Here is a 21,319-nt window from a genome sequence, read left to right as displayed (position 1 = left end):
GCCTAATCTTAAAAGTAGAGATAGTGTCTGTCTCCCGAATCCAAACTGGAAGCTGATTCCACAGAAGAGGGGCCTGAAAACTGAAGGCTCTCCCTCCCATTCTACTTTTAAATACTCTAGGAACAACAAGTAGGCCTGCAGAGCGAGAGCGAAGTGCTCCAATAGGGTGATATGGTACTACAAGGTCATTAAGATAAGATGGGGCCTGATTATTTAAGACCTTGTATGTGAGGAGCAGGATTTTGAATTCAATTCTGGATTTAACAGGAAGCCAGTGAAGGGAAGCCAAAACAGGAGAAATCTGCTCTCTCTTTCTAGTCCCTGTCAGGACTCTTGCTGCAGCATTTTGGATTAGCTGAAGGCTTTTCAGTGAGTTTTTTGGACATCCTGATAATAATGAATTGCAGTAGTCCAGCCTGGAAGTAATAAATGCATGAACTAGTTTTTCAGCGTCACTCTGAGACAGGATATTTCTAACTTTAGAGATGTTGGAAGAACGCAGTCTTACATATTTGTTTAATATGTGCGTTGAAGGACATATCCTGGTCAAAAATGACTCCAAGGTTCCTCACAGTGTTACTGGAGGCCAAGGTAATGCCATCCAGAGTAAGAATCTGGTTAGATACCATATTTCTAAGCTTTTCAGGGCCGGCCGAGTACAATAACCTCAGTTTTATCTGAATTAAGAAGCAGAAAGTTAGTGGCCATCCAAGTCTTTATGTCTTTAAGACATTCCTGCAGTTTAACTAATTGGTGTGTGTTATCTGGCTTCATGGACAGATAGAGCTGGGTGTCATCTGCATAGCAGTGAAAATGTATGCTATGTCTTCTAATGATGCTGCCTAAGGGAAGCATGTATAATGTAAACAGAATTGGTCCTAGCACTGAACCCTGTGGAACTCCATAATTAACCTCAGTGTGTGAAGAGGACTCTCCATTTACATGCACAAATTGGAGTCTATTAGATAGATATGATACAAACCACTGCAGCACAGTACCTGTAATACCTACAGCATGTTCTAATCGCTCTAATAGGATATTATGGTCAACAGTATCGAATGCTGCACTAAGGTCTAGCAGGACAAGCACAGAGATGAGTCCACTGTCAGAGGCCATAAGAAGATCATTTGTAACCTTCACTAAAGCTGTTTCTGTGCTGTGATGAACTCTGAAACCTGACTGAAACTTCAAATAAACCATAATGGGACATGATGTTTGTTTAAGGGGGCATTGCCCCCTCTTGCCCCAGCATATAGCCAGTAGGCCACCACTAATATTTCAGAAACCAAGAAAGTAGCAGTATTTAGATGAAAAAGAAACACCACCAATCAGTAATTTTTGGAAGCACATGTTTATTGTATTTATTTGGACAATGTACAGTCTTCAGCTTTTAGCCCAAGGAATTATAACCCGATACATGACTTCTGTAAGGCATTATGAAGCATATTTCACTGCTGATGTTTTTAAATTTGACTAAAAATTACACATATAATTAACCTATCCTCACCTATCCCCCCCCCGACAACAGACTGGCGACCTGTCTGTCGCCTCTCGATATATGATATATATATATATATATATATAGATGATAGCTGGGATAGGCTCCAGCACCCCCCACGACCCTTAAAAGGATAAGCGGAAGCAAATGGATGGATGGATCATACCCATTGTTTAACCAGTATTATGCCTGCTCATGCTAAAAGCATTGGGTCACAGAAATCTGTGAACATTTTAATGCTGCATTTCAAAAGCAATAAAAAAAGAACAGTCTCACCCACAGATTTCAAAGTAATCAATATTACTTAAAACACTCAGAAACAACTGACTTTTTATTTTCACACAAGTTAAGTATAGATTCATAATTTCATTTCAGTGTTTTGTTTAAACTGAGTTTCCGTAGTCTCCAAAGTTTAGTGGTTAACATTTCATACTGGAAGGAGACACAAATACCTGGAAATGTTGTTTCAAGGAGGTTATCTGACATAAAACTGTGCTAAATCCACCAAGTGGCTATCTCTTATGGTGGCCCCTTTTAAATAAGGGAAAAGCTGAGAGAAGCTTTATTTAAGCTGAACACCAGTAAGCAAAATAGACATTATAGCAGAAGTGCATTATTTTAAATGATTTAAATTTGGCGCAGATTAAAGACACAAGATTAGCATAATGTAACCTGAGTCTTTCAAGGCCTTACTAAGAAGGCAGATACCAACAGGCATATCCACAGTGGCAGCGACAGAGTAAGAGCAGGAGGGACTCCTGACCGAGCAATTGATTGGTAGCATTTTCCCACATTGCCAACTTTATCTACAGCTATTATTTCAACAATCTGTGAGCAGCAGGAGGCATTGTAGTTTGCCACGATGATAGGAGCGCTCAGTGAGGTGTATGTGAGGGTTCCATTACCCTGATGGAGGGAAATGCTCTCTATCCCAGTTCCGTTTCCATCTGTAATGTTAGCTGAGAGCCCCCACTGGAAATGTCCACACTGGGACAGATCACGAGGGCATTTGTTATCCTGCACGCTAACCACATCACATAATGGCTGAATAAAATCTGTAATCTGGAAAAGAAGAAAGACGTGTTTGACATGTGCGAAAGGACTGTCAACATTCAGCTTTTGATCAGTAGGACATGTCTTTACCAGCAATTTGTGTGGATATGTTCAGAAGCGCTTTTGCTTATTTCACTGACTTACCTTGGTAACAACAGACAATCTCAAAACAGCATAATTTGAGTCAGCGCCATTGGATGACTGTGCGTCAATAGTCAGTGTGACATCAGTGCCTGACTGCGTGCTGGCAGGTGGTGTTATGGTCAATGTAGTATTGGCATATTCCCCAGTTACCAGGGTGAGTCTGTCAAGACAAGAGTAAAATATAATAATACCACAGGGGCTACATTTGTTAAATGCATTAAAGATGTGACAGAAACCTAATGCTGTATAGCACATTTGGGCGGAGCAATAACAGCTATTGCTTACCCTTACCTTCTATACCAACTGATTATTGGGGTGACACAGGTTACTCAACCCTTTTATAATTTTAAAGGCCCAACAAATTAGACTCAAACAGGACATAAGCTAGCCGTGAACCCAATTTATGTGTTTTGGTCTAAGTTACGCTAACTAACGTCCCCACTCGTTCCCTTCGGTCAGCTGAGCAGTTGCTGCTTTCGGTCCCAAAGTCACGGCTGAAACTTAGAGGAGACCGAGCGTTCTCTGTTGCTGCGCCGATGCTTTGGAATAACCTTCCTCTCCATATTAGACAGGCTACATCAGTGCCAGTTTTTAAGTCTTTATTAAAAACCTTTTTAATTAGGCTTTTAACTCTGTTAAGCTTTTAACTCTGTGGGTAACTGATATTTTTATTGTTTTTAATTTTATTGCTATGTCTGGTTTTATTACTATGTGCATATTAGTATTGTACAGCACTTTGGTCTACCAGGTGTGTTTTTAAAGTGCTATATAAATAAATAAATGATGATGATGAACTAAGTTTCAAAGATATAAAAATGCTATAAATATTAGCAGACTACCCATATCTTTACAACATTTAACATTTAAAGTATTATTTTAGCAGTGAACCTCTTACTCATTTGGGAAAATCATGGGAAATTTTCTGTCATTTCTGGCACTGATGGAATACTTTCCACCAGAGCTCTGAGTCATCACACTGAATGGAAGCTTAAAGGTCTGTCCTGGCTCCACACTGCTGTCCACCACAGCCTAGAGTGGACATGGAAAAGCAACAACTTAAAAGGACTGGTATCGTTCTTGTACCTTGTGAATGCTTAATTATTCTGTATCTATTTATGGAATGAATTTGATTTGAATTAGACTCATTGTATCTGATATTATAGTCAAACAAAACACATTTACATTAAAGGGAAAATTGAAAAGACAAACCATGATCTTCACTTTGGAGAGAGACATTTGGGTGTTTGACTGCCTCTGAAATTGACTGTTGGACAGTTTGTCAGTTCCTTTTACAACGACCACAAACTCGCCTTTAGGGACAGTCTCAACAGTCACCAGAATTTCTCCATTGTCCATCTGAGTTAGTACACCGTTGCTAACACTCTCAGGACCTGAGACTTTTGCCAGGCTAACTTGTTCAGCAGTCATCGAAGACGGACCTCTTCTACCCATAACTGACAGCATTAGTGTGGCTGACTGGCCTGGATTTTCAGATTTAAGAAGAAAAGAATCAAAGTGTGAGGAAAAGCAAACGGAAAACAAAATTATATTAGAGATAAAAATAAAAATATTATTACAAGATCTTTAAAAATCCTCTGTCTAGTTGAGCTAAACAAGGTGCCAGTGGTGACGTAGTCATACATTTCACCACTAGATGATGCTCTTGTAATACAGAAACTTCACATCAATTAACTACACTTGTTACTTGTGTTGTAATAGAAATAGTTTATGTGCAATGCTGTTAAAATGTCAAAAGTTACTCTATTGGTGGGGTGTGGGTGTGGAGCATGTTTTTTTTTACTGAAAATAAATCTCTTAAAGCAAAATAATGTCAGGTTAATGAAGTTACCTTCAACTGTAAAACAATAAAACTGCTTTATTGCGGTGCTGTACCTTCTTGTGGAAGCCCACTGAGCACTGCGTAACCTGGGTGAGGTCCAGCAAAGCTTTCCACAAAGTCATAGATAAAGGTAATTGTACTCTGGCCTGGAAAAGCAAGCATTTACAGTAATTACAGACTTACAGGAAATGCACATACACGGCAAAAACTCATTGAACCTGAGTCACTTCTGACACTTGTATAATAAAGACTTGTAGTAAATAAACATATACCCGATTCTACCTGTGATTTTGAGTGTGTAGGGTTGGTTGGAGTTGATGTTGATCTTCCAGTTTCCTTTCTGCTTCTCAGAGTTTAAGCGAATCCTGTACAAGTTGCCCACAGTCTGAATGGTGCCCAGTTTACCACTGGCCTCACTTTGACTCTGGGTTACACCTGAAAATGTTTAACATCCATTATCACTAATGGGTATTTTTGCAATTACATTTGTTGAAATTTGTTATGTGAAGCACGGAAATGTTTGGAAATGAGAGGTACCATCAGGGTTTGTCAGCGTGAAAGTAATGGAACTTCCTGTGATGTAGATAGTGATGTTTTTCAATGACTCATCCAGTGTGAAGGGGAAGGTCTCTTGCGTTCCAGGATTTCTTGCTCGCTGAAGAACTGTCACCTGACAGAATTGAGGGGAAAAATGAGCGACTTACTCAGCGATCTCTATTCTTCAAACAATAGTCCAGTCATATAAGACCTTATACAAGTCTCATTATATTCACTGAACTGTAGAATCATACCAGAGCTGAAGTTGAGGTGTCAAGGATAATATCTGTGGCTTGAGAAAGCTGTTTTTTGGAAACATGAATGGCCTGGCCTCCAGAGAGCAGAGCTATGTCTTTGTAGTCGTCAAAGGAAGCAGCTCTGAGGGAACGACGGCGTCTGCTAAATGGGTTAGTAATGAAGAACGACACCTGTGGAGATCAGTTAATGTCACAGTTATACCCACAGCTGCCACGCCTAAGTAGGCTTAATGAATACTGATTATCATGAAGTGTCATTCTGCATTTACCTTTGACTTACTGCTACTAATGAGAGCCTCGATAGTGTCTTTGAGCTCAATGTCTTTTGCTAAAGCATCAGTGAAAACATAGATGTCAGAAGAGGAAGGAGCACCTGTCAGAGCAAGCTGGAGAAATAAAGTATACATAAAATCTTCGATGCATCCACATTTTCATCTTTCTGAAATGTTTTTGTCCGATTAACCAAAATCCCAGTTACAAGTGAAAATGCCACAACTGATTGTAGTACCTGAAGCCCTGACAGGCACATCTCAGGTTCATCACCTCCACCACTTGCTTGAAGGTTTGAGATTTCTTCTTTCATCTTATCCACGTCTGTTGTCCTGATCATAGGTCCAAACTCTACATACAAGAACAAAAAAGAGCTAACCATGTAGACTGACCTGAGGACTAAACATAGCCGGTTGTCTGCATGCACATTGGGACAATATGCCAATTTGCACCACAAATTCACTTTATGTTTCATAAAACAGAAATTAAATGCAACTAGTACAGGTAGTTTAAATACCAGTAAATGCTAATATCATTAACGGCATAGAGGAGTTCATACCAGGGTCATTGAAAGGCACCAGGATGTACTCGGAGGGCTCGTCTTGTGTTCCTTTGTATGTGTCAATGATTTGATGAACAACTGATCTTGCTTCTTCAATGTCATCTGACATACTCCCAGTCGTGTCAATTACGAAGCACAAGACAGATGAGCGAGCAATCCCCATCATTCTGTGAGAAAAGAAAATTCAGTTTTCATTTCAATCCCAGAGTACTGAAATACTGAAGTAAAATACTTCATACTTCATAGTATACTCTGAAATACTTTGTTCATGTGTCATTATAGTACCTCAAAAAGTCATCGTCTCCTACAGCTAAGCGAAGGTCCTGCAATAACTCGAGACTGGCGTCTGTTGCTGCTTGCACAGCAGCGTCGTGAAAAGCCAAGTTGTCTTGATGACGCTCATCTTTGCTGATGCCTCCTTTAGGATTGATTTTTCTAGTAAGATCAGCTGCACCTCCATGGCTGCATTTACCTTACATAAGGAAGAGATCGTTGTACCCATATCTTGATTAGATATACTGATCTTGCATGTGTGTTTAAGTACTCCTAAAAAACCCTAAAAGCGTGTAATAATAGAAAAAAATATTAGAGGAAAAAAAATTGTGCAATCAAACTGATGTGTGTGTTAGTTTGGTTCAGTTCAGGTTTTATCAGTGGCACAGAAAACTGTCATACATCTCTGATGAATACAAAGTCACAGACAGAAACAAGTTAGGTTAGCTCAGCATAAACATGGCACTACTGAGGTAAAAAAAAAAAAAAAGAGTCTATCCTGTTAGTACATCTAAAGCTCACTGACATACAGTGGTCCCTTGATATAACACGGTTCACTTTTCGCAGCCTCAGTGTTTCGCTGATTTTTTTGGTGCAATTTGCATTTTTTCTTTTCTTTTTCTTTTTTAAACAGCGCATTGTGTTCTGCATGCCGTGTCTCCTGTACAGTACAGAATGCGTTCAGCTTGTCAAATTTACATAAATCTTCGATCGCTAGCAGTGCGACTCTGAAGTGCTGTACTGTATGTTTGTAAGTTTTCTCCCAAACAAACACAACAATGTCGACAAAAGGTTTTGCACCGTCAAAGGCTCCTGTGGTAGCACCCAAAAGGCAGAGGAAGATGCTAACCATCGCACAAAAAGTTGGACTTCTGGACATGCTAAAGGAAGGTAGAAGTTACCGTATTTTTCGGACCATAAGGTGCACTTGATTATAAGGCGCATTAAGCAAAACAAAACAGTCAGATGAGTCAAACTTTACTCAACTTATTGTTCTTGCTTCCTCTATTTCCGTACCATTGATTCATTAATGTTGACTTCTCTGGCAGCTGCTCTATTCCCATGTTCTGGACCTGAAAACAGGGTTTGATCTTTGGCTTCAGTCTATAATACTGGACTTATTTTTCCACAAAGTTTTGAACTTTGAGAGTCTTTAAACAGGAGAGAAAAGTGTGAAAATGTTCATGCCCATCAGAGAAAAGTGTATAAAGTATGTAGTGAGAGGTTTTACAGCCTTAAAACATCGAGAATAATTGTAAAAAATAAAGCTGGCTACTTCATGGATTTCACTTTTCGTGAGTTATTTTTAGAACGTAACTTCCACGATAAACGAGGGAACACTGTATTCTGTTTATTATTTTCATTGAGAAGTAGAGCATTATGTAAAAGCACAGGTTAAACGGAAAATATAAATAATATTAGCATAACTCGATTTAAATGTCCATGGGAGTGTGTGTGTGTGCATATTAGCTAAAAAGCACTTAAGCATTGCAAAAATAGTGTTTGTATGAATGGATATGAATTGGTGAATGAGACATGTTGTATAAAGCGTGAGTGCTCAGGTAGAATAAGAACTATATAAGAAGTTCATTTAACATTTTAAGCTACAGTAAGTGAAATCTGAAAACTTGAAAACTGAAGCCCTTGGGTGAGAGGTGAAACTTGTTCAGGAAATTTAAAGAAGTCCAATCATGTTCTTTCCAAGCTTCTTAGATGTTCTCAATCATCATGGCCTTGTTGACTGAGAACCTACACAGGCATTGTAGACATTGTTTGGGCATCTGCAAAATGCTCAGATTGTAGTGTTAACTGCTTCAAGTACGCACTGCCTTCTCAACTTGAATGTAATTTATGTACGTGTGTGAAATGATACCTGTAGGCTTGGCAGAAGAAAAGACTCCCATATAGCCAGATGTGAGTTTCTTGTCTTTTAGGATGTTGGGGAGCAGCTGATTGGGGCATGTTCCACTGGCACTCTTACAGTCACTGCAGGTGGGGGTGTTCATATCTACACACACACACACAAACAAAACAGGATTACTGTAGGAGACGATTGCTTGATAAATATCCAGGTATCTTTTAACGACTAGTGAGACTCTAAGCAACTCATCTCTTTAATTTATTATTTATGTACACTGTTTGGAGTTGTTTTATGAATGCAGTGGTCTGAAAATGAAACATAATGACCAGCCAATGATAATCAGCCACTGTCATGTCTTTAGCAAGACTTCAGTTTCTGATATTTGGTCTATACATATTCTCTCAAGAAAAGAAAAAAGCATGGATGTTATCTTTTTATGGCACTTTACCCATCCCAAGGGAATGGGTTGGGTTCATGATGGTGGTGATAATACACACTTACCTGCCAGGTTATCCAGAGGGAGGCCTGGGTTTATGAGGTTGCTATATGGCTTTGTGTTCCCCAGCTCAACCCAGTTACTGTGACTGTAAAAGTCCTGAGAGTGCAGAGAAACACATGTTATACAAACCTCATATAACCTCCATACTTAAATTTCTGATTGTATGGCTGTTCCAATACCTTTTTAAGTTAATTCATTTATGCCCTGGTGTTTTGTTGCACCCCTCTCACCTGTAGTGTGTGAAGGGCTCTACCCAGTGATGTCCTTGCAGCCTGAAAATTCTCATTGTGAACGTTAGCTTTAATGGCCACCATGCCCTGTGTGATTAGGCTCCGCCCCTCCAAGAAAGCCTCGGAGTTGAAGTGATATGAAGCACTAAAATATTTTTTTAACATATAAGTGAGATCCTTGCCTTACCATTTGTAAAAATGCAATTTAATTATTCCATAGGTTGTTATTCCACAATTTTGCTTTACCTGTTGACAAAGTCGCGATCTACCAACCCATTCTGGGCGTAGATCTCTTGAAGAGCAGAATGAAATTTGGCACCAGACACCTCTCCTGTTGCTGTGGGACCTAGACAGGCTTGCACCAGCTCTTCAGGAGAGGAACCCTAAAGGGTAAAGTTAAGAAGTTCAAAAAAATATTCCTGTTAAAAATGAACAGGTGAGTACAAAATACATTTTACTTTATGAGGGGAACTGCATTTGTCAGAAAAAGAAAGCTCAAATTGCTAAAAAGCCTATAAGTTCTATTAAACACACACACACAAGCCTTGGTATTAAGTTTAATACAATCATAAAAAGGACAATAAATGGGTACATTTATTCTGTGGGTTTCTTTTTTCCTTTTAAAGCTTATCCAGACAAACATCCACATTAAAATGGATCTGACTTTGTATTTAAGTGTTAATGTTTTTAACTGTGGCAGGCGACTAAGTTTATGCTATTTTGTACATTTTGTATACCTACCGTCGGGTTGAACTCATAACCATTTTTCTCAGCCACCGCCCGACACGTCTCTTGCACTTTCTGCAATATAGCCGTTCCTGTAATGTTGACATGAGTGGACGCTCCACCCCCAATAGAGACAAAGGCCATACCTGGCCCTAAAAGAGCCAAAGGCAGCAGCGCTATGACCAGCAATGAATTCATGACAGATCTATTTTAAAAAAAGAAAAAAAGGAACAGCATTTGTTAATTTAGCTGATTCAGTTAATTTTGATTAGAATACTGCAAACATACTAAAACTGTGTGGTTTGAGAAAATTACAAAGTAAGTAATTAAGTAGTTTTTTTTTCAGAACAGGTTCAATCATTTATAAGGATTTTGAAAGGTTTTTATTTTAATAAAATATGTTAATAATTGAAATAATCATTGGAATCTTTAACAAAAACTCTACATTGCAAACAATATGCAGATGTTTCCAGTGCGTTACATTCAAGTACAATACTGTTCTTATTTTATCTTATTTCTTTATAGTTGTATATATGTTTATTTTAATTTTAATTTTAATTTTTACAGTTTGCACCTTTGATCCAGAGGACGATATTTCATCCCACTGTATACTTGAGTGTATATTGTTGGGTTGACAATAAAACTCTACTTTACTTTTGCTTTTTCATCCTGTGATTTATATTTACACAGATTTCAGAGTAAAAGTTATTATGTAGTAATGAATAAAAAGCCAATGAAAAATAATGAACATTTTCAAATTAAGTTAAAGAAAACATCATTTAAAAGCTACCGTACATGCAATACTGGGAGAAAATGTCATTTCAGTTACATAAATAAACTATAAAATACAATCATACCTTGATGTTTCCAACCTATGACGACTCCAGTGGGCTTTAAAGTGTGCTGCCCTGTCACTGAATATATACTGAACTAAGGGAGGGGATCTGAACAAACATAAAGATCTGTAATCTAAGTTAACTGAAAGGCAATATATTTCAAAGTGTGCATCACCACAATGAATCCATTTGGCCACACCTTGAGGAACACATTTTTTCTTTCTGTAATACTTGCCATACTAAAATGAAATATAAACCTTGATTAGCATGTGATTATCACATTATAACAAAAAAGTTTGCCTGCAAAGGTTCAATAGTTCAGTTTTCTCAGTATGTATTTATGGACAAGTATAATAATAATAATAATAATAATAATAATGGAGATTATTTTTGACCTGCATTTATTTTATGAGGCCAGTTTTAAGTACTAATTCAAACACAACATTGTTTTTGTATTTACATTTTCTACTTTCCCATTATATCCATTTTTCATTTAATTCATGATAAAATCTTCCCAAAGCATTTTCTCCTTTCTAGAACTTGTGTCATGCATATTAAATCAACTGAAATTCATGGCAACATAAGTGACAATTTTAGTTTATAAAATAAGAAATAAATATTATATTACCATTATGCGCAGCATGTACTCATCTTAAATTTTACTAAAAATGGTCAGGGTTACTCAATGGGCCATTTTGCTATGTTGCCAATTAGGTTTATGCATATTTTATTTTCAAGTACTTTCATTACAACATATTCATAAATATCATCAAACATTTGTTAGTTGTGCAAATGCTCAAATAATGGATAATTTGGCGAAGCCTTAATGTCTCCCAAGAAGAACAAGAGGCAGTGAGGAGGAAGAGGTCTCTGCTTAGACTCCCGCCCATAAGACCAGCTCCTGGACAAGCAAAATTTTGTGTGATAGGGTTTTGTGTGATAAAGCAATATTCCATTTATTTCCACTCATTTCAATTTATTTCAACACAATTTTATTTATATAGCACGAAATCACAACAGCACAATTTTGTGACAGTGGGAAGAAAAATCCCTTTGAACAGGCAGAAACCTCTAGCAGAACATGACCCATGGTTGGGCAGCCATATACCATAACTGGTTGGGGGGGGGGGGGGGGGGGAGACAGAACAAAGTCAATGTGTGAGAGAAAACCAGACACCAATAATAACTAATGATTAACATGTTTCCTTTCAGTTGGCACATTCTTACTGATAGATCACTGTTTGATTCTTACGTTGTACCTATTATCTTTGGGGTTTTAGATTATTTTTTACAATTGGACATTCTGTTATAAAATACTAAAAGTGCTTTGGATAAGTGGTTACACATATCAACCAACTAAATCCTACTTACTTTAGCTTCCTGTTCTAAGTTAGTGGGAGAACCTAAAGAGGCCAAGAAAAACAAAACAAAACAAGAAAAACATGAAAGTTATATAGTCAGGTTGGTCAGAATGTAAGTCGAAAAAGGGAGTGGAAGGAGAAATGGCAGTCTTAGTCATGCAGAAAACTTTAACAAAGTGGCAAGAAAATGCCATATTCTCCCTTTCTTACTGTGTTAAAAAGCAAAAACAGTGTTTACTGAATTCATTTCTGTGTGCTCAATGCAAAGGCATAAAAAGTGGAGGCAGGGGCAAACAGGATTAGTCTGAATTACTCTTAGAGAGTTAGAAAGAGTTAGTCTGAACACTTTTTGGCAGGTGATTTCAAAATGCTTTGGAGTGAATGGGAGGTGTTTCTAAATTACCATCTTCAAATCCAGCTCACCCCATGGTCTTTTATGCTTAAGCTTAGGTAGTGTACTTCCTTGTACTAGTGTTGGGCTGTGAGCCAGCCACAGAAAAGAGAGGACATAACATACAGAAAAATTATGCTCTATCTCGTCTGACTGCTTTGAGTCACTGCTGAACTGAAATTTGAGCCATTCAAACTTCAAGTCTGAAGTTGCAGGTACTCTAGTAAAGGTTTTACCTCTTTGTTTTTGAAAGCAGTCATCCCTTCCTGGTGTTGTTCATAACTTATATGGAGAAGAATTTCTAGGCACAGCCCAGTGGTGATGTGGTGGCCTGGGGTTTACTTCTACACTATTTGCAAATCATGTTGCTTTTTGTTGACCTCAAGTTTACACTTGGGAAATTTGCATAGTGTAACTTAAAGTGAGGGAAAAGTAACCCCATATGGAGAAGTTTAAGTGTCTCAGAGTCTTGTTCACCAGTGAACAGTTCAGTTCAATTCAATTCAATTCAGTTTTATTTATATAGCATCAAATCACTACAAGAATTGCCTCAAAGTGCTTTATATTGTAAGGTAATGACCCTACAAAGATACAGAGAAAAACCCATCAATAAGATGACCCTTCATGAGGAAGCATTTTGGCAACTGTGGGGAGGAAAAACTTCCTTTTAACAGGAAGAAACCTCCTTGCAACTTGTTGTGGGTGAAGAGAAGAACACAGAACAAAAGACACGCTGTAGAAGATAGTCAGAGATAATACCTAATGATTAAATGTATAACATAAATGTTTATATGTTAATACACTAAAGATGTACAGTGCTGCAGCAGAGTTCTGTTAGAGTGAAAATGGCTCAGCTTGCCTGGACAGCTTTCTAGCAAACACAATATTAGTACTGAGGGCAATGTCCAATCTAATTCTGATTCCATATATTTTCAGTGAAAATGACTGGCACTAAAAATTTTGCTGTAATAGATGGCAGTCTGCCATTTGGTACTAATGAAGAAGTAAACAGTTGTTGTACACCAGCGGTCCCCTTTTTTGCGGCACGGACCGGTTTATGTCTGACAATATTTTCACGGACTGGCCTTCAAGGTGTCACAGATAAATACAACAAAATAAAACCAGTACCAGTACCAAAAAAAGAAGATTTATTCATAACACACAGGAAAAGACCCAGGGAAACAGAGTTAATGATAAAAATGATTAAAAAAAAATAATTAATAACAATAAAGAAACCCTGAAAACCATAAATTTCACACCTGAGCCTCAATGGCCTGGTACCAAACGTTTAACAGACTGGTACCAGTCCGTGGCCTGGGGCCTGATAAATTTTATCAAAACGCTAATCAGTTTATTTAGTTATTTTTTATTAGTGCAGCTTTTGGTTGAATTCCAGGTCATGAAATGTCAGCTATTCCATAAATGATTTTACTACTGAATAATATCTTTTTACACAGCTAAATTTAACTCGTACATGACAATATATCAGTGGTGGTGAAACACACGTAGTGCAGTGTTTCATCATGCAAACTGTCTCATTGTTTGAGTGTCACGGTACGGAGTGTGGACAGGAATCACGCTCAAAAAAAAACTACTTCATGTCCTTCCAAACAATCTTCCTTCTCTCAAAAACTGAAACAAAGCCTGATAACTTTTATTCCCCGACTCCTTTTGCTATAACTTAATAAGATCCAATTTCATGTTAATGTTACTGAGACGTTGGACCAGTTGTCTCCTCTCTAGCTTATAATTCAGACACTGCAAAATAACATCCTCCAAAGTTTCCTCCTCTCCACAATAGTCACATTTCATTGAATTCAATCCTGTATGTCCAAATCTCAGTCTTGACACCACAACCTCCTTTCGCCTACTCCTTCTTGTGGCTCGCCTTACTCCCACCCCCCTTTGAATTTTATATAACCACCTTCCCCTCCTTTCTTCTTCCCACTGTTTCTGCCATCTACCCCTCATTTCTAGCTTAATAATATGCTTAACTTCCACCTGACCAAAACTCACCACCAGATCAACTATCCTATGATTAGTGGCTTCCTTTGCTAACCTATCCGCTGCTTCATTCCCCGTTACCCCATAGTGAGCTGGGACCCATACAAACACTACTGACAGACCCATCATATGTATTCTGAAAAGAGTTTGCTGAATCTCTATTAAAATATCTGATCTACCTTCCGAATGACCGCTCTATAGACTGACCATGGCTGCTCTTGAATCTGAACAAATAATTGCTTTCAATGGCCTCAACTCTTCCACCCACTGAACCGCTAATAGAATTGCTATCATTTCTCCTGTAAACACAGACAATCCATCATTAATCCTCTTCCCAATGTCAACCATAAAGTCCGGAATTACTGCTGCTACCCCCACTTGACTAGCTGGATTCTTTGAAAGCATTCGTATACGAACTGAACTGAGTCTAGACCGCCTGCCCCATCCTTACTCTTCTGGTGCAATAACGCAAAATCTACAGCTGCTTCAGGAAGTATCCATGGAGGGATTGCAGGCCACGGCACTCGCTGACATATGTCTAACTGATCTGAATGTGGGTATGCTGCACAAAACTTTACAACTCTTTGTACCCATCTCAGATTTCATATCAAAGACGTAAAAAAAAAAGTCCAAATACTCCAGTGTCCGAACATCATTTTCCAGCCATATTTCTTGAAAACATAAGCAGACAGTTTGCCATTCAAGGCAACAAGAAATTGGTGAAATTGCCATAATACAAGGACAGGACACAGTAAATCTATTAGAAGACAAGAATTCACAGCACAATAGTACTGATGAAGACGTATTTCTATATCGATTGGCATTGCTTTATTTCACCTCCTAAGACCCGAACTCTTCCACGGCATGAATTTTTAATTTCTCTTTGATATTTGGGCTGATTGGGACCCGATGAATGTAAAAGTAAAGAATTACAAGATTTTTTTTTTACCTAATTTTTGTTTCTAAGAAAAATGAGAGCCACATATGAGGATATTCGTTTAAAATTTTCAATAGAACAGTAGCAGTGTAATGTCCTCGTAAGTGGATATCAGGCCCTTGTAGGGTAAAATTTAGTATTTTGGTCTAAATAACCCAAAATGTGACGCCAGGTCCTAGGAGGTTAAAAATAGGGATAGGTATTGATAAGATTTTCACGATTCCATTTTCGATTCTGTTTAACGATTCGATTCTTTATCAATTCTCTTATCGATTCTTTTTAAAAAAGGAGAACACTAAGGTCGATTAGCTTAGAACTTTGTTTTATATCTTCTCTTCTTTGTTTTATATCTTCTCTATATCTTCAGGAGTAACATGGCCTTACAGACCCAACAGTGAGATCTTAAGAGATCCACAGCCTACGGCTCTTCAATGGGGTGTCACAGGGTCCCCAGGAAAAAAAATTGTAAATGTAAAATAATAAAATAAATATTCTTCTGTAGCAATAACAAAGTATAACATAAATTATTCAGTAGCAATTACACAAGAATATCCAGTAATGTCCCTGCCTACAATTAAACACATTCACTTACCGAAAATCGGGGCATGGCAACAACAAGGTTGGCATAGCAGACATACTTCTCATGATGAAGTATTACAAGGAAAACGAAGACTCCCTCTTTGACTAAGCAGATGTAAGCTTTTTCCATACAGCTCTAGGTTTAATGCTGTTGCTCGCTGTCATGTTTTTTGGGGAGTTTTTGTTACATGAAATGTCGTGGTCCTTTTTCTGTTAGGAAACATCTGGCAGGAAACATTTAACAGGATGTCTCTTGGGGCAGAGGGCAACCTGCCAATGACGCCAAGGCTTGTTATGCTTGGTAAAAAAGTCATTTATGAAACAGAGCTGATATCCAGCAAAGTAACCATCAAATTTCACATTACATATTACTGATCAACATGGTAGTCTAGCTACACCAACAGCAGAAGTACTGAATTCAATACTGTAAAGTTTAACAGCAGCACAAACTATAAACTCCAAAATAACCATACAGCTGATGCAACTCTGGTAATTGAATTGGGCTGACTCTTTGTTAGGTGTGTTTAATGTGCAGAATAATTCCCAATCATGTACAATCATAATATGTTAAAACGGACTTCTGTACATAAGGCCATTAATAATTAACTGTACATAGCTATTTGCTTTACGATTATCTAGACAGTGTGAAGAAGTGAAGTATTGGAGTTATTTTATGTTGCATAATGACAATGTTGCCCCTATAAATTTAAGGACAAAGTTCAATGACTGCCACCTGCTGGATGGTGGGTGCAGAGGGGCATGTAATTGTTGAGCTGGACAAAGAGAACACCTTTGCTGATGCGATGTCAGTCTTCTTTGGTTCATTCTATGTATTGAACCTGGAATACCAGGAGTCAACGTGTGAAATATTGGAACTAATTCAGAGGTATGTTTGAACAGCTAGCTAATAGTGATAGATGATGAATAAATAATCTCTGAGTAACTCATTATTTCACATCACAACTCAATGTTACTGTGTGTTACTATTTATTATGGCATGCTTTAAGGTTTTTTGTAAGGATAAACCCTGAAGATGGAACAAAATGTACCTCCAACAATGAAGACAAGCTCTCTCATCATCTTAAAAGAAGCTGTCTCTGTCCAATAGGTTTTTTGAGTGCAACAGTTTTTTTTCCTTCTTTTACCCGTTTGTTAAAAATGCTTTCAGCTACTTACACTTTGTCACATGTATTGGCTCACCCTACAAATCAATGAACTCAGTCCACAAAGCAAGGTCAGGGTTCAGTGCAGGACAGTAAAGTTCCTTCACACCACACATGCTCATCCATGTCCTTGTGGACCCTGCTTTGTGCGTTAGTGATGGGTCGGTCTCGAACGAAATGGCTCTTAGAGCCGGTTCTCTGACGTGAACGATGCAAGCCGGCTCCTTATTGCGAGCTGTGTTTTTTTTTTTTTTTTTCCCCTTTCTCTCACCCTCTCTCTCGCACTTTTTTTACGCTTCTCTCCGCATGCGAGCCTTGTGCTTTACGCTGGGCAGAGGGGGGAGGGGCGGTAGTTACACTCAGTAGCACAGGAACAGAGCAGGAGGGAGAGAGAGAGAAAGAGCCAGCGACTACAACGTCACATTAGAAAGGTATAGTAATCATCTACAACTATTTTCAGTTGCGGATGATAAAGGATTCAGAAAGTTTATTCATGCAGGTCTAGGGCTGCCACGATTAGTCGACTATCAAAATCGTCGACGACTGATTTAATAGTCGACACGTCGTTTGAAGCTTTGTAAGATCACAAAAGACGCAGGAATAAGTAGTAGGATTTAAGAGTGTAATAACGGACTGAAACAGAAGATGGCAGCACTGCATGTACAAGGATGCCAGCTGCCGTTAAACCCCGAAGAAGAAGAAGCTGTGTCCCAGAATTCATAGCGCAGCCCAGCTCAGTTTACAACAATGGCGGCAGCTAGTTAGTTTTAATATTACTCTTATTATTCTTTCTGGGCCACAAAATAAACGTTTAATATATTTTTAGGCGAGAACGTAACTGTATAAACCTCAAATATCTGCTCAGTTTATCAAGACACCACATATTTTCAAAAGTGCTCCGACGTTTTCGGAGACGTTACGAAAACATCACAGTATGATGTTACGGAGATGTTACCCACTAGCTTGATAGCTAGCCGGGGGCAAGGCTCACTAGAGCCCATGAGAACACCGGACTCCCGGCAAATCGTTTTCAAACCCACTGCCGTCTTTCGCTACTCAGGTTAAACATGTAATATAAGTCACTTAGATAACTTAAAAATGTTATTGTTTGGCTTTTTTTAGTATTTTATTTGTTCCTGAGTAAATCGGTTTGGCTTAGATTAAAGTTATAGTTTTTACACAGCTGAATAAACGTCAAGCAGACAACTGATTATCAGAAGTGTGAGATACTGGAGAATATACTCCGGTGTCCTGTTATATTTTAGATAGCAAGGAGTTTATTAAACTTCACTGAAACAATCTGCAAATTTCATTAAAATTTAATAAACTATTAACTATTAAACTATCATCTTGTCTTTATTTTTAGTTAGCACATACCTTAAACACTTAAAGCTGTAAGCTAATGATAGTTAAATAAGAGCAGTGCAATAAGCTGTACGTTTTACGTGCAGTGGATGCATGATCTGATTAGTCGACTAATCGCAAAAATAATCGGTGACTAGTCGACTATCAAAATAATTGTTTGTGGCAGCCCTATGCAGGTCCATATGACAGAGAATGTGCATCTTCTTTTTGTTTTCATATTATAATTTATATTTAATTGTGTTGTGGTTTGCAGTGTTTTGTGTTGTTTCACTTTAAATTTGTTTAAAAGGAAAAAGCTGAAAATTTAAATAGTTAAAAGTTGAAATGTGACTAGTTGATTTTTGTATTATATGATTTATTTATTACATTTTATGTGGAGTGAATAAATAAAAGTATATTTACGGTGGCCCCTACAGACAAAGCACGTACAAACTCCAAAACACGTACGAACTCTGAAGCACGTACAAACCCTGAAGCATGTACAAACTCCAAAACACGTACAAACCCTGAAGCATGTACAAACTCCAAAACACGTAAAAACACGTAAAAACTCCAAAACATGTAAAAACTCCAAAACACGTAAAAACACGTACAAACTCCGAAGCACGTACAAACTCCAAAACACGTAAAAGCTCAGAAGCACATAAAAACTCAAAACATGTACAAAAGACAACAGAAGTGCTCCAGGATGCTAGGGGCAGTGTTGAGCTTTTGTTACCTAGTGGCTACACAAGCCAGCAAGTACCAACGACCGGATTTGGTGTGTGGCAGTAACAGGTAAATAAACTTTTTTTTTTTTTTTATTATTTGACTATATATGAATGCTTGTGTATAAATACACAAACAATACACATATGCTTTCATGCTTTCAATTGCGTAATTTAAGTGATCTAGGTAGCTCTGTTTTGGAAGCTCAGTTCATGTGTTTTGGAGTTTGTACGTGTTTTGTCTCTAGGGGCCACCGCATATATTTATATATAAACATGTATAAATAAAACTACTTTTTTTTTTACATTAGTAATTCCTTTTGTGCATAATTTTATATTATTGTTAATAATAAATTAATTAAAGCAACAAAACAACCTGAAGAGCCGGTTCTTTTTAGTGAGCCGAGCCGAAAGAGCCGGTTCTCTAAAAAGAGCCGGAAATCCCATCACTATTGTGCGTTGATTTGGTGGTGTGAGCCAGTATTTTGGACAAAGTGTATATAAAGGCAGAAGTGTATGGCTTGATATTCTATTCATTACAATTCAGTTTATTTGAATGGTGCCAACAAAATAAATGCTAAGGCACTTCAGAGTGTAGGTTTAAGACCCTAAAAAATATAACTAAGAAAACCCAGCACTTGTGCACATGTTGTCTGTCATGATATGGATATGACATAATATCATTATTGTTTGTACAACCATGTCAAAAAATACATGAGTTAAATGGTTTAGTAAAAACAAGTGCTTCCTCAATGAAAATATGTTTTCAGTTCTTTTCAGCTTTTGATTTGCGAAATGCGTATTTCTGCAGAGAAAAATCAGAACTGAAATAAATAAATAAATGGTGTAAAGCACACCAAGATTCACACACACACACACACACACACTGGAGGGTTCCAAAGGGTTAAAAATTTATTTTTTTACAAATTATATATATATATATATATATATATATATATATAAATAATTTGTAATATATATATATATATATATATATATATATATATATATATATATATATATAATTTGTAATATATATATATATATATATATAATTTTTTTACATTTAACCCTCCAGTCTCTTACAGTGTGTTACTGTTTCCCGATATTACGGTAAATTACGACGTGTTGAACAGTAAATGACCGCCTGTGGGAACACGGTATCCTCTAACAGAGATGGATATTTTTGGTATTGATGATGCGTGATAAAGGTAAGTTACTGGTAAATATATTGCAGTTTTATCACCTTGAAGCAAGCTTACAGTGACAGGGCGTGAATAAACGGTAGCATAACAATTTCTTAATCACAGTATGATGTTACTTTGTTGACGTAATTTAGGTCAAAAGGCATAACGGTATCTCACTGGCGACAGTGCTGCCAGTGGGATACCGTAAAAGAGGCTACAGTTAATTACCATAATTTGTCCAAGAGTATTATACCACAACAGCAAAAAACGGTATCATCCCGGTAACTTACCGTAACACGGCGGAATGACTCTGGCAACAGTGACACCAGTGTATTACTGCAAAGTGGAGACGAAAAGTCTAACAGTGTGTTACACCCAGTGTTGCCAACTCCTCAGTAAGAAAAATCGCTATTGGCTGTCCTAAAAGTCGCCAGAAGTCGCTAAATGATGTCATCGCCTAATTTGCATAATTGGTCATGCTAATATAATTGTAACCTACGTTGTTGGAGAGAGAAATAACATCGTGGAAGAGACATAAAGTGAGTAAAAAACGTCCTAAATGCATTTAGAGTGTATTTAGAACTACGAATTAAATTTATTTTAGCAATTATTGTTTTTTAATGTCACAATTCCAACCCTGCTCCTTTATCTGGGCTTGGACCGGCAAAAGTGACCTGAAATAGGCACTCTGGTGGAGTTACTTTGTGTGTGTGTGTGTGTGTGTGTTTTAAACCTGATCCACAAAACAGCATAACAGTAAAAGAAGAACTGATTGCGTTACAGTCAGTGCTGGAGCAGCGGCTTCGCTCATGCGCGATTCATTTGCAGTTTGGATGGACAGGTGTGAACGTCTCCTGCCCTGATAGCAGCTGGGGGAGGACTATCCTCCACCCGTGAGCGCTTTGGCACGGGCGAGGTGCCCACGGCAGCACCCGCTGCTTGTTGAGAGTAAGAGCTATACACGCTTTCACATCAAAAAGACGTCATAAATAAGTCTCCAATAACACCAGAAAAAGTCGCCAGATTTGTCGCTAGTCGC

At 37.9% G+C, this 21,319-nt stretch overlaps 2 protein-coding genes across 6 annotated transcripts in view; one reads left to right on the top strand and one right to left on the bottom strand.

Annotated features, from left to right (window-relative positions):
* LOC146516248 (perforin-1-like) overlaps positions 1–21,319 on the top strand; it is a 579,062-nt gene that overhangs the window by 206,485 nt on the left and 351,258 nt on the right. The gene's annotated exons all lie outside the window — the stretch shown is intronic.
* The window catches only part of vwa11 (von Willebrand factor A domain containing 11), a 30,028-nt gene continuing 10,041 nt past the window's right edge, over positions 1,333–21,319 (bottom strand). The window contains exons 1-19 of one of the 5 annotated variants that reach the window (XM_085163406.1): positions 15,872–19,979; positions 11,958–11,989; positions 9,766–9,955; positions 9,271–9,407; positions 9,025–9,169; positions 8,797–8,890; positions 8,308–8,442; positions 6,447–6,633; positions 6,159–6,328; positions 5,838–5,950; positions 5,599–5,715; positions 5,327–5,500; positions 5,073–5,205; positions 4,818–4,970; positions 4,589–4,681; positions 3,905–4,176; positions 3,591–3,724; positions 2,696–2,855; positions 1,333–2,560 (exon numbers count right to left, since the gene is read on the bottom strand). In XM_085163406.1, coding sequence (XP_085019532.1) covers positions 2,180–2,560; positions 2,696–2,855; positions 3,591–3,724; positions 3,905–4,176; positions 4,589–4,681; positions 4,818–4,970; positions 5,073–5,205; positions 5,327–5,500; positions 5,599–5,715; positions 5,838–5,950; positions 6,159–6,328; positions 6,447–6,633; positions 8,308–8,442; positions 8,797–8,890; positions 9,025–9,169; positions 9,271–9,407; positions 9,766–9,948 — 2,781 coding nt within the window. In that variant the 5' untranslated portion in view covers positions 9,949–9,955; positions 11,958–11,989; positions 15,872–19,979 and the 3' untranslated portion in view covers positions 1,333–2,179. Of the gene's footprint in view, positions 2,561–2,695; positions 2,856–3,590; positions 3,725–3,904; positions 4,177–4,588; positions 4,682–4,817; positions 4,971–5,072; positions 5,206–5,326; positions 5,501–5,598; positions 5,716–5,837; positions 5,951–6,158; positions 6,329–6,446; positions 6,634–8,307; positions 8,443–8,796; positions 8,891–9,024; positions 9,170–9,270; positions 9,408–9,765; positions 9,956–11,957; positions 11,990–15,871; positions 19,980–20,570; positions 20,663–21,319 lie in introns of those variants that run through there. The other 4 variants (XM_085163405.1, XM_085163407.1, XM_085163403.1 and 1 more) reach the window with 4 other exon arrangements.

The sequence above is a fragment of the Neolamprologus multifasciatus genome, chromosome 6 (genome assembly GCF_963576455.1).
Source record: "Neolamprologus multifasciatus chromosome 6, fNeoMul1.2, whole genome shotgun sequence".
NCBI classification, from domain to species: domain Eukaryota; kingdom Metazoa; phylum Chordata; class Actinopteri; order Cichliformes; family Cichlidae; genus Neolamprologus; species Neolamprologus multifasciatus.
This window is presented reverse-complemented; position numbering and strand designations above follow the sequence as displayed.